We start from the raw sequence: 13,785 nt of genomic DNA on the forward strand, positions 1-13,785 counted from the left end.
TTTTGGCACTACATATAGAACTTGGGGGTTCGGTTTTTCTCTCTTCACCAACAAGAAAATTGTATTAAATAACCGTGCTAGTAGCATATGAACTGTTTGATTATAAGCTGGTTGCTGTCTCATTAATTAAATACGGTTTCTATTTCAGGTTACGGTTTTGTTGACTTTGACAGCCCAGCAGCTGCTCAGAAGGCAGTTTCTGCTTTAAAGGCTAGTGGAGTCCAAGCACAGATGGCAAAGGTGAGTTAAAATAACTGGCTAATTCTTGCAATGTGATGTGAAGATGAAAAGCTTGTACGTTAGCAGAGCATCAGCAATGTGAATTTTCAAGTTGCAGGCCCTTTACAGAGAGCACAGTCATCACGCCCCACATGATATACTATGATTACAAAACAGGGGCTTTTGACCGCTGCATCCCAAATAATTTCAATTAATGAAATAAAGAAATGTAGTATGGTAAAGTCGGCAAACTAGAGACTTGGATTTAGCAATTTATTCATTATACTGTTTTCCATTGGCTTCATCAAAAGCAATAAATTGTAAGATCTACAGCATACTAAATGGTTTAAATGCAACATGTTATTTCCTGGAACAAATCAATAGTTGAAATACTTTACATCACAAAGGTATGAAAGGTTTTGTACCTTGTCTAATTGCTGTTACTAAGGTTAGCAGCCTTGCAATTTGGGGATGAATTTTGAAGCATAGCATGGCAAAATTTAACCTTGTGACTTTTTCTTCAGCTTTTCTAGTATATTTTCTGTTAATGTAGGTAAAGCTTGAACCTGGGCATTCATGATAGATATCTTGAAATTCTTAGCCAACTCTGACAACCTATTTCTGCATCAGGGCAAACCCAAGTATTATTAAAAATAAAGAAGCATGATCTTTCTTCTTTTTTCTCTCATTTTTACTGATCTTTGCCTCTGAACCAGGTTATTAGCCAAAAGTGATCTTCAGATGAGTGGTCTTTCAGCATAAGTTTCTGAAATCTATGAAATCAGGGAGAGGATACATTAGTAATGATTTTGTCACGTGTTCTTGTTAGGTCAGATGGCCTGGTTCCAACAGAGTGCCATAAACACCACTACTAATTTATTAAATAAGAAAATATTACCAACATAATGTGTTCATGTCATTTGTGGTACCCCTTACAGCATTTTTTTTTTAGTTTGAAAATTGTGTCTAATTTAAAAAAAGATCCAGTAATAAAATAGTGATCTCAGATGCTTTTTTGAATAGTCTGCCACACATCTAGCAAATCTTTTCTAGTTATCCATTAGGTACAGATTTTTTTCAGATGAAATATTTTCCACAGCTTCTCAGCTGAGGAGAACAGTTAAGCTAACAACATAAAATGTCTTTGGATGGATTCCAGGGCAACAAAATGGAAACCATATGTTTCATACTTAATGCATGTTTCATTACAGCTATGACACAAACATACATGCTTACTGGAAAACACCTTTTTTTTTAATAAGGTTTTATGTATGCTTAAAAAAGAACTCCTAACTAATCTTTAGCTTTTAGGTAATCACTTTAAAATATACACCAGATTTTTTAGTCCCTGTCTGCCATCTTATGGATTTGATATCAAGGTAGGAGGGCAGAAAAGAGACTGTTAAGTTACGTAAATTCATTTTGCTAATGAATTTCAATGTCTGGCTTAATTGTCTTCTTGAATAGACAGAGAAGCTCTAATAATTCACTATAGTTATCTAATGAATAGTTTCTTAATTTTTCCAATAGTATATTTTTCTGACTCATTTCCTCTGGCAGTTGCAATATTGAGAGTATTTCTTTCTGCTGGCATTAATGAGAAAACGTGCACCATAGTACGTGACAGTTTTGATTGATTTATCTGACATTGTGTCAAACTTGGTGACCTGTGGGAAATCTGTAACTATAAAATTTGCATTCCAGTGAAACTTGTTCTACCTCTTAACATGGAAAGAGGGTTTGAATTATTAAAAAACCCAACCCCAAAACTAACCTAATGAACAGTACCACAACAAATAGTCACAAGTGACTAGGAGTTTGAGTGCTTTGATTTGGCTGTTTTGTGCCATTGGATGTTGTTGTTTCCTGGGCAGTGCTGCTCTCTTTTGGTCTGAAAATCCTACTTCCATTTGAATGCTCCAAGTTGGGAATTGGTCACTTATAGTTGTTTTGGCAAGTTTAGCAAATCAAACTCTTCACAGGCAAGACACTATTAAAGTTTGTGTATTTGTGTGTTTGTGTATTTTTATTTAAATTTTATCCTTTATATTTTTAATTCATATTTTATCCTTTTCCACATTACCATCTGAAATGGTCTTTTTGTAGTGAAACTGTTTGGGCTTTAGTCTGAATGTCGCAGGGGAAAGATCTGGAGGACAGTTTCTCAGCTGTCTGGCCAATGGATTTCCTCACTGACCACTATGGCTTCTTCAGTTTCAAAGAGAAATAAATACCCCTTGGCACTATTTGTCCGTGGGAAGGCATTGTTACTGGGCTGTGTCCTGGGTCTCACCCACAGCACAGATCCTCAGTTTTCTCACCCTCCACCCAGATGCAGTGGTGGCCCCTGACCCGCAGCAGCCGAAGGAGGAGATGTTATTGCTGAAGCTTTGTTCTGACTCTGGCTGCCATAAACCCCTTTTCTCAGTGTCCTGCTGCAGCTGTATGTCAGTGACTTAAAAATTACTCACATGAGCAAGATCATCTACAAATCCTAGTTTAGTAGAAGTGGTTCAGATTATACATATTAAAACCTTTGTTAGTTTTATATAGATAACTTCAAATATTTGTTTTTGTGAGCTTTTCCTATCCATGGGGTTAGATCATGCTGTACTCAGTGGTCTGCTTCGAAGTTGACCTGACTCCAGAAAAATACAGTCTTGCCCACTGTGTTTTGGCTATTGTTGAGCAGACCGGGAGGGCCTGGGGCCTGAGACAGGGCTTCACACCACATCCTGCCAAATCTGTTCCAGGGGGTTCGCTGTTTCTGGAGAACTGACCATGATTTGAGAGATGTCATGTTATAGTGTCAGTGAAGAAACCCAGTGTCAGACCACGGCTCAAGAAACATTATGTCTTTAGTTATTCTGCTGTCTCTGAGATCTGAATTGGGAACACTTGACAAAGGCGCAGCAGCTTGGGAAGGGGTTTGTTCCGTGCTGGTTAACATTATCTTCCAGTCACTGCTGTAACAGAAATGCCTCCAACAATTCTTGTTGGTCAGATAATGCTACTAGGAGCCCACATGAGATGCTACTGCATTGCCAGAGGATAGGAGTAGCTTTTGGACGGTAATTTGAAATGAGGGTGATGGGTTATTGCCCGTCTCCTCTCCTGACACTGACCATTGCCAGTGTTCAGCCTGGGCAGTCATCTTTTTCAGTGGGTACAAGTGGCTGTGGAAGGTGATCAGGAGGTGATGTGAGCTGTAGTGATGGCTGGCTTCTTTCAGGACCTGGCACAAAACCAGTAGCTTATCTCTTAGAGATAAAGTACAGATATATGTTCTGCAAGAGTACTGTTATTTCTAAGCTGGTTAGTAACTGGCTGTCTAGTTTTTATTTTCATTCATTTTAATTTCTTAAATTTCCTTGCTGTAATCAGTTTATTGTCCTTGCTCTTAGAGGAATGCTTCGATAATAAACCAACAAGTTCAAAAGCTCTGATTTTGCAGAGCTGTGCATTCTTAGATAAGATTAGTAGTAATATGGAAAAGCTCTGCCCATTTTCTTTGTTAGAAAAGTTGTTACGGTCACTGTCAGAGTGAACTTTCTGAGAAATGTCTCTCTTCTCTTCCTTGCACCTCACATGTAAAATCAGTGAAATAGCTGTTCAGATAGCAAATGACTTTGTATAGGAAGAAAGAGGTACACAGAAAATCTATTATATATTGGCATTTTCAATGTGTATTTAAAAACCTGAGAATCTGTAAGGGACATTTTAGAGATGGTGAGGTCTAAATGCTATAGAGATATAAGTGACCTAAATCTTTGTAAGATTTTGACCTTGAACTTAAGGTATTTGAGTCAGTGTCAGCCAGAATTCTGTCTCATCAAATGGTATTCAGCTCAGTTCAACTGTAGTTCCTGAAGTAATTGTGTTTCAAATGATTGGAAAAGTGTCACTTTCAATTGGGAAGTCGAATTTGGTTCTTATTCTTCTGGATATAAACTAATGTGTAAATATAGAGGGTAAAAAAGAACTACTGAATAAGAATGGTTAATAAAAACCACAGTTGTTCTCATCTTTCTATCTAGCAAACTTAAGCCAGGAGGAGAATGATTGTGTTTGCAGCCCAGATAAAGTCAGCTAAAGAATATCTCTATTGTACTGATAACAAGGTAGAGATACACAACCAGCTGTAACACCAGCCTGGCTGTGGCAGCTCAGAGTTCATCAAGTGCTTACCAACTTCCTTCCTGGGGTGGCAGTGACATTTATGGAGCCATCTTGTCTGGGTAGGTTAAAAAGTTCTTGAGAAAATATATCTACTGAAACCGTTCTATGTATGGAGTTACCACTTTTTGCCAAGAGCTTGTAATATACTTTGGGCATCACAAGCAGGATTAACATACATTCCAGAGTTCTCACAATTGTATGTCAGCCCTGTCCTTAAAATTAGTCTAGTGCCCTCCCTTTAAAATGATTTAACCATTCGAGTCCAACACAATTGTTACAGACTCAGTCATAGAACAGAATCGTTTAGGTTTGCAGAGATCCTCAAAGATCAAGTCCAACCGTAATCCAATGAGCCTGGTCCTCCAGACTCTATGTTATTGAAGACCTTGCCTTCATTCATATCTCCTTTATTCTCTCTCTCTCTCTATTAATAAGATTTTTAGTTCTTTCATAAGTACAACTCTAAAATTTTCAAGATTGTAACTTGAACAAGTGATATTCATTCTTTTCCAGTTTGTGTTTTCATTATTTTTTTTTCCTATGGAAGCACAAACTTAGGTTTAGTAAATATATGCCATCTATAATAGAACTCATAAAAGTAATCCATGAACACGGAAGATTTCTATGGGCAATGAAACTCGTTAATTTGAGCCAAGAAATGCTGTTCCATATATGAATGTGCATTTTTGGGGGAAGACTCATTGTTTATCCATTCAGAAATTTCCCCCCATTTGCACATTTTTATGACTTAGGGCTTCAGATTCATTATGTTATAATTTCCTCCTCCTTAAAATCTCCACTTCCACTGACACAATTAACTGTGCTCCAGCTCGTATTGTATTAACTCTCATGTTAACAACTTACTAAATATTTTCAGCTATTTTAGGTTTGTGCAAAAAATTAGGGCCAGCTCTAGAATTGTTTCTTATTCAAATTGTGTCAGAAGGATGCCTGTGATAACAATGCAAAGTATATTGTACCATCATTTGCTAAGTCTTCCACCATTCTTAAGGTACAATTTCCATTTTCTGAAGAAGTTTGTTGGCCTTCAAAGCAACAGACCAAACTCTCTGAAACTCATTACACAGGGGTGGTTTTTAGTTTGTGATAACTATTGGCCCAATGTCCAAGTTCACATCAATCCTCCAGAACCCAGAGATTACCTGAATTTGGAATCTTTGTATTTTTAACTAATGGTTACAAAGGCAGAACTGTGAAGCACTCCCCATAAGCTGGTAGCTTTATCTTTCTTTCCAATCAGTTTTAGTGCGGGAACTTTTTTTTTAATATTCTAAAATTATTTTAGGTGACTTTTTTCCAAAGGTATTTGGAAAAGATGAACTGTCACCCTATATAAAGTGTGAACCGCACAGCAGGTGTGGGGTTTTGGGGAGGGAAAGGCTGCTTAGCCACTTGTCCTCATCTCTGTAAAGAAATCAAGGCTTTTTCACATCTATTTAATGCAATACATTAAAGGCAGTCTTATGTCGCTGATGAAGAACATGGTTTTAAATTAGCAAAAAATGAGAAGCAGATAACTTTTATGACTTTTAATAATGTATTGCTTTCTGTACTTGTCTTCACTGCAGCAGCCTTCTGGAGAATTAAATCAGTTTTCATTCCTGCAGAGCAGAGTAAGAAAATAAGTTTAGGTTACCATGGTAGCTAGTGCACTAATCTAACGAGAGAAGGTAGGCAAATTGGAATTTTTTTTATTCTGCATCTGGGCTTCTGAATGCCAAAGAACAGATGACAGGCAAGCAGGAGCTAACTCAAGCAGATTTCTCCAGCAGTTTTTAGCAACTGTTTTGTAAGAAAAGTTTTATTTTTACCCAGTTTGTAGTATTTTCTGTAGCCGATAGTATTAAGTCCTACTGTAATAGACTATTTTAAGTAAATATAATGATTTTCCTCCTTTTATTCGTAAAAGTTCTTCGAAGCCATTATAAAATAAATAGAAGGGAAGCCAAATTTTGCTTGCCTGGGGGCTAAATGACCATCATTTCAGGAATGGCATTTGTATTAAATAAGATGGCTAACAACCCCTTCCCTTGAATACACAGCTTATTGCAGTTAAAAATTCTTTTTCATACAGTTCTTATTCCTCTTTATAATACAAATGTGCCTGTGAAAATGAATTAAATTTTTTTTTTTTATTACTCGTATATAGTGTTTATGCAATTCTGGAGAGTAAGTGAAGATTATGGTAGTGATTTTTCCACTGAATTGTCTTGTTTGCAGTCTGTGGTCAGACAGTATTAAAACTCTGGCTAAAACAGACATATTTCAGTGAGACACAGGCCAATTGTAAATTTTAAAGTAGTTTCTATACGAAGGCAGACAAGCATTTAATCCTTTCCCTACCAGCCAGAGGATCTTCCATGCTGTGAGCAGTGCCTAGTCACATGTTTCTGAATGGCGATCTGTTTGCTCTGACCTTACACAGAGCAAGAGAAAACAGATGTCTTATCATTTTGCCAAGTTTCTTGCTTGCAATTTAGGAACAGTTCCACACGCACAGGGAGGTTTTGTAATGTCTTTCAGATGATGGTAGAGCATTTTGCGTTATGTAGGACTCCTGATCACCGCTTCTCTACACAAATTAACATTAGCTGTAGATCATTCCTATCCCTTTACTGAGAAATACTGTATCTTGTAGTCAGCTTATTGAGTGCTGTGAGTGCTTTTTAGGAATAAGAAGTGCATTAATCTGCAAGAGCACTACATCTTTGTATTATTATATTCTGCTAGAGAAGTTCTAGAGACCTGGCTAAAGGTGTTTTGTGATAAAAGACTGGTAGAAACTTGCTGATGTGAATTGCTAAAAATAAGACTTCCTAGTTTCCTCAGTAATACGGATACTTATAGTAGCCCACAAGTTCCTGGACATTGCCCAGAATCTGAAAATAGGAGCTCTTTCAGTATGTTTCAAAACGTGCTGAAGAGAGACCCTGCATGAGAAATGAAGAATCTTAAGCAGTTTTCCTGAATCGTGTAGAATTAAAAAAAAAAAATTTTTAAAAAAATCTCGGTGGTTCAGTGGTTTATATTTTAATGTTAGCTTGCTAGCCTGAAGTAGGAAGCTTTCCACTGACTTCAGTAATTCTTTTTGATCATTCCCATAAAATAGTTCAAATAATTTAAAGAAATTTAAGATTGCTAAAGTGAAAGCAGCTCATGTGATTTCATGGATTTTAAGTGCAGGAGAAAACCCTACCTTTGAAAGCACTGGGAATGATTACAGTGTATAGACAAAATTTGAGCAGAGTTGTTATGTTTGCAGATATTTTTGCCAGTTTAACTTTTTTGCTGAGTTCTAGTATAAAAATTATAAACCTCTATATCAAAGGAATTATTTTTCTCTTCTGAAACTGAACTCTAATAACCATGTGAATTAAACTGTGGTGAGACAAGTTTTGGTAAGGAAGGGAGTCACAGAACTTAATGTATTAAACTACTGTTTGCCACAGAGACAGAAGGATGAGTTAAAAAGTTTCTCTCTCTCCTAACTTTCTGAATTTTTAACTGTTTAACCATTTTCCCTGTCAAAACCTTGTATAAAAGCAAACATCTGTTTGTACTATGCCTTTTGTGTAGGACAGGATAAAGATGGATGCAGAGTCCTAGTCACAGTTGCCATTTGGAAGTCAGCTTGGAAATCCGTAGTGCTCTAAGGGGAAGGAAATTACTTGCTGCTTACCATCTTCCAAAAAGTACCCAAATAGCTGTTTTAAGGTTTAGTAGACTTGTGGAGATGACAGAAGCTTGCAGAGTGGCTTAAGTAATTAACAGGGGGAGAGGAAGTGTTTTGCACATTAATAGGTATAATTTTTCTGCTGCCAAACTGTATAAAATTCCACATGCACTCTGGAAAGAGTTCAGACTTGCTTTAGTATTATCTTGCTATTGTAAATGAGTTCTTTTGAGAACCAATGGCAATCTTTGTTTTTACTACAAAGTGAAGAAGTTAATTAAATTAATCTATCCTGGGCTAGTTGGACGTGATGATTCATGGGTCCCTTCCGACTTGAGGTATTCGATGATTATATGATCTGTCCTTATAGCTGAAGTGCAGCCACTCCCCAGGGTGGCTGCACCTTCAGTGCTGGTGCACTGTGGAATGTGTTTGTTGGCATTTCAACGATTTTGTTCTGGGAGAATTACAGATGAATGAAATTTCAGCTTGTATTCCAGGATTTCAGTGTGACATCCTCATGTTTGCTGTTCCTCATGTTGCTCTTCCTCTCCCATGTCTGCCATCTTTACTGGTCCTAGCTATGGACATATGTAGAAGTGTTTCAAACTCCCATTTTTCCACTGTGGTTGGTATGTCCTGTCAAAGGATCAAAAGCAGAAATAACTGAATCTCTGGGAGAATTCAGGCTGTAATAGACTGACACAGAGAAAGGGTCAGGAAAGCAGAATTAAGTCCTTTCCAGTCACCCTCTCAGCACGCACTGACTAAAACGCAGTCTAGTCTAGTTACTAGTACAAAATACAGGTTGTTTCATGGGATGAAAGTAATTTTTTTCCATCACAAAATTCTTTCTGTTCAGAGAAAGCAATTTCCTTAGAACAGTTTCCTCAGATGCACGTTTTTTTTTTTCCTCCATCCCAAAGGGATTTGCAATGTGGGTTAGTGGTGAAGTTGCTAATACTCTTTCAAAGTTGAGCATTCCCTTCTCTAACAATGTTGTTACATGATTTTATGGCATGAAGTTTTCCCTGATAGGTGGATAGGTACAGGAATCAAGCTTCCCACTGTGTATGGAGGAAGATCTTTATGTGTGACCATTAATTGCAGTAGGTCTTTGTGTCCCTTTTGGCAAGGAAATCTCATGATCTCTCATCCTTAATACTGTATAATGCCAAAGTGTGGTAACCCCCCTAGGCTGCAGTAGGAGGCTGAGAGAAGGGGAATGTAATCTCTCCAGATACCTGAATAAAACAGATTGCTCTGACATTTTGCAATTGACTGAATTTCTTTCTCTATTAGATGTTTGAATGTAAGCATTTATTTTTTGCATGTAAATTACATTTTTATTAGTGTGAACAAAATGGGCCCTTTTTTATCTTTCCAAATGCTGTTAGGCTTTTTAATGAGAACATTTTTATAATATAATTCAGACTTTCTGTTATTATAGAATAAAAACATTAGGAAATTAGATGAAAATATGCAAAGTGTCTGATTTTCCAGCTTGTATATTTTTAAAGGTTATTTATGGAAGATCTAGGATATTTGTGTGCAATGTATTTTACAGCTTATAATAATTTTTTTTTAATTCATTTTTTTTCCTTTCAAATACTATTTGCGGTTTCAGGAAATTCCGCTATAGGTACAAATGCAATTTTGTAACGCCCATGGCTAAAACCTCCTAGAAAGCTTTTGCTACTAGTGTTCATTGAAGAAGGAAGTAATCCTGCATATCTCAAGATGCAAAACAAAGCTGGCTAATACAATCTAAGTAACAAACTAATTCTAAAAATGTGAAAGCTGTCATCTCCTCACATTCCTACCTGAGGAAATTTGAACTGTATGTCAAATATACAACTAGTTCAACATTGGTTTTCCCTCGTGGTTGAACAATACCCAGTAATGAATATTAATGTCAGCTCTGACCTCTCAGTGAATCCGTTTTCTTGTCTTCTTTCTTCTGATTTTTAATGTGAAAGAGAATTCAGACACTCTAAGATAATGTAAATCACAAACTTCTTTGTCTGCTGTATAGATTCAACATTATTTTGGGAGGGGGGGATATTCCTGCTAGGTAACACAAGGTAAAACATACTTGATAGTCCAGTGCCGTTTCTAATGGACTATAAAGGGACTGACTAGGATAACGCTTGGGCACATGGAGAAGTTTTTGTTCTGTAAGGTATGTGGAATTTCAGTGGGGCTAGGAATTACAATCATATTAGTACCGTAGTGTGCACATCAGGTGAATGTAATGGGAACGTATTTCCCTTTCGTAGGTTCTTTCATGCTGGTTTCTCAAAAACCTTTACAGAAAATTTAAAAGCCCTTTCTAAATGAATGGGAGACTCAGGATGAAAATGCAAATAGTGAAGGTCCATAAACGTAGAATTTGCTTCTCCATTTTTAAGTTTCATTAGTTTTTGGAACATGAGAATTCATTTCTGTGCCTGAAAGGCGTGACCTCCCTCCCCAGCCCCCAGTCCTTTTATTTTTTTGTCCTAGGGAAAACCAACCCCAACTGAGGGGTCATATCCAGGATAGTTAATTATTTAACTATGCAATATCCTACCAAAGGTACAGAGATGTTATTAATATAAGGGCAGCTTAAGGACAAATTGATGTCTAATCTTTGTAAGAAGGTATCACCACCTGTACAGCTATAATCTCTTGTTCGTTTGTTTGTTTGTTTGGGGGGGTTTGGTGGGGATTTTGTTGGTGGTGGTTTTGTGGGTTTTGGTTTTGTTTGTTTGCTATTTTGTTTGTTTGATTTCTGATTTGGTTCAAACTTCCCTCTAAATCTGTTAGCCCTCCTGTACAGAATGAAAATACGTTGAGGTCTATGCCAACAAAATTGTATTTGTTTCAGATCGTATCATTCAGACAAGTTCTGCTGAATATAATGTATCCTGCTAAGACTTAGATCCATACAGGGAGCCGCAATGGCGAGGTCGAGGCTTTGCACAACTATAAGGACCAAGTCATATAGATCTGTGTAGATTAAGAATGTATTTCATCACGGAGCGTGGCCAGCAGTTTGCAGTATGGGAGGGATACAAGAGATGCTTTCAAACTACAGCTGGAAAAATCTGTAGACAAACACTGGAAATGATCAATTTCAACAAAAAACGTTTATTTGAAATGGAATCCAGAGATCAGATGAAGTAGATAGCCTGAGGTCAGGGGAATGGCAAAGACGTGACTACATTTATCTCCTCCTAATCACTCATACCCTGCCTGCCTCCCTCTGTCATTTTGTCTGTTTCTAGAAAAAGATTTTGGAAGACTTCAGTGTTGTCTGAATGCATAATGTAAAAGTTTGATGAAAACAAAAAAACATTAATGTGTGAGAGAAGAAGACAGTGTCCCACTCACTTCTGTGTCTATCAGCCTATTTTTGTGGTAATATTTTCGCACTGTGCACACTCTTAGAAGCATTGTCTCCTTTTTTCCCCATATTATTTTCAAACTGTCATTCCACTATTTTTTTTAATTTACATCTGGATTTTTTTAGCTCTTTCTGCCAGTCTGTATTTCCTTGTCTGCTGATTCCTTTACTTTGTTTTTGCTTTTTTTTTCCCCTAGAAAAATCTGAAACATGAAGTTGTAATACACACTATAAACTGGTCAATTATTCACCTTTATCTCCACTTAAAAATGTTGTTGTCAGCAGTAATAAGAGAAGGGGAACTTTTCTCAGGAATGCTATGTACAATGACAGAAGATGGAGGTCACAAATACTAGGGAAGAGCAGGCTTTAGAAAGGGGCCTGAGAAGCAGAAATCTGTACCAGTAGTTACATGTAATTGTTGTGTTATTTTATGTTCAAAATGTTTTTCCAGTGACAAGAGCAATAGCAATTGTTTTTAATTCTCTTTCAGCAACAAGAACAAGATCCAACTAACCTATACATTTCCAATTTGCCACTTTCAATGGATGAGCAGGAGCTTGAGAACATGCTGAAGCCATTTGGGCAGGTTATCTCTACGAGGATACTGCGGGACTCGAGTGGGACAAGCCGTGGAGTTGGCTTTGCAAGGTACTTCAGTGGCATTCACCATGCTGGCAACTTCTATTCCTTTTTTTTTTTTTTAATTAAAAAGACAGATGTAGGAGGAAAACGTAGATGTTCTTGAAAATGATCAAGCTTTTAAAGAAAAGGCAGCTCTAGATAGAGATACCTGCAGGGTTTTGTTAATTCTACTTTTTGTAAAGCAAATATGGCTGTGTCTTATTTCACTTAGATGGCTAAATCTGAATCTGCTGCTTTTACTGGACAACTATATCTAGAATAGGACTTCACTGTCCACCATTTCCTCCTCTTCTCTCTACTTCTCCTTTCTCCTCTATCCCTGAACCAGTAAGCAAGAGATATGCAGTGCTTCACAGAAACTTCTCTGACATTTCTGGCTTTTGAGGCTTGAATTTGAGACAGGAGACCATAAGGAAGAACCCCTCCTCCCTCCCTTTTCTTTGTTTCTTTTTTTTTTTTTTTCTTCTCTTCTTTTTCTTCATTAGTTCCTTTGAGAAAATTGACTTATTGCTGCCCTTTGAACATCACCCTTTGAATTTTCTGGCTCATTAATATGTTGTCATGTGGGAAAGAAAATATTTTCATTCACTTACAGGAAATCTCACCTTAAAATATTTGACAGCTTGGCCAAATATCTCTCCCACATCAACAAGACCAACTATTTTCCGTAAAGCAGTAGATACTTCCCAAGCTTTTTCTCTAGTTAATTCAGTTATTTGTCCTGACGTCTCTTCATCAAAGCCTTTTCTATGCCTTTCCAATATTTTTCTCGTTAAACCTAGTATGGCAACATTTGGAGGCTTTAGATTTGAGATTTCTATAATCAAAAATATGGACATGCTCAAAATATGTTGTAAAATCTCTGTCAGTTTCCAGGAATTCATATGTACAGCCAGTATTACAATAGCTCTGTATTTGAACAAATAGCAGAAAAGAACAGAAAAGAAGAACTGAACTGATTGTATCTCCTGTTGAAGCCAAAATGTTTAGGGATTGGTTTCCCTGTGAGTTGGCTATGGGTAGTTCACAGTCCGATGATAGTGGTTTCTACCAAAATTTCTTCCTCTCCCCTTTAAATAAATCAACAATTATTTGTAATGTTTTTGGTGTAAGTATAATTGGATGATTTTATTTCATTCATACACTTGTATGTTTTTTCATATAAGCATATGCATAGGTGTTTGAGTGTGAGCTCCATACAAGTATACATAGAATGTGTGTATGAGTTTTTGGATGACGTACAAAGCAATATATATCCAAAAGTTATATTTACTAATTTTGAAAAATACTGATACTTGCTTAAATGCAGCTTTCACTTTTTGGTACTATGAAGGGCACAATCTAGTAACGCCCATGCTAAAATTAATTTGACATTATGAATTTATTTAGTCTTTTCTCCCTAAACTTGCTTACCAACTCTACCTTGAATCAGTGGTATTTTAGGAATGCTTTTACTCTGATATAGACAGAAGAGTTTTAGAATTCTATGTAAAATACATGTATTGAAGACATTAAAAGAGGATATTTTAAGAGTATTTATCTGTGTTATATGTTATAAGTTTTATATGTACAGATAAACATGAGGTTGATTTTATATACCTATTTTTTATTCAGATACATATATATCATATATAATTTATAGACTAAGCTGTTGCTATCA

The 13,785-nt window shown here is 36.7% G+C and overlaps 1 protein-coding gene across 3 annotated transcripts in view; it reads left to right on the plus strand.

Annotated features, from left to right (window-relative positions):
* Positions 1 to 13,785, plus strand: part of RBMS1 (RNA binding motif single stranded interacting protein 1) — a 148,174-nt gene that overhangs the window by 110,499 nt on the left and 23,890 nt on the right. For all 3 annotated transcript variants that reach the window (XM_082055373.1, XM_082055374.1, XM_082055375.1), the window contains exons 4-5: positions 149 to 240; positions 11,974 to 12,131. In XM_082055373.1, coding sequence (XP_081911499.1) covers positions 149 to 240; positions 11,974 to 12,131 — 250 coding nt within the window. The remainder of the gene's footprint in view (positions 1 to 148; positions 241 to 11,973; positions 12,132 to 13,785) is intronic.

Source organism: Streptopelia decaocto (genome assembly GCF_964273445.1).
Source record: "Streptopelia decaocto genome assembly, chromosome: 6".
NCBI classification, from domain to species: Eukaryota; Metazoa; Chordata; class Aves; order Columbiformes; family Columbidae; genus Streptopelia; species Streptopelia decaocto.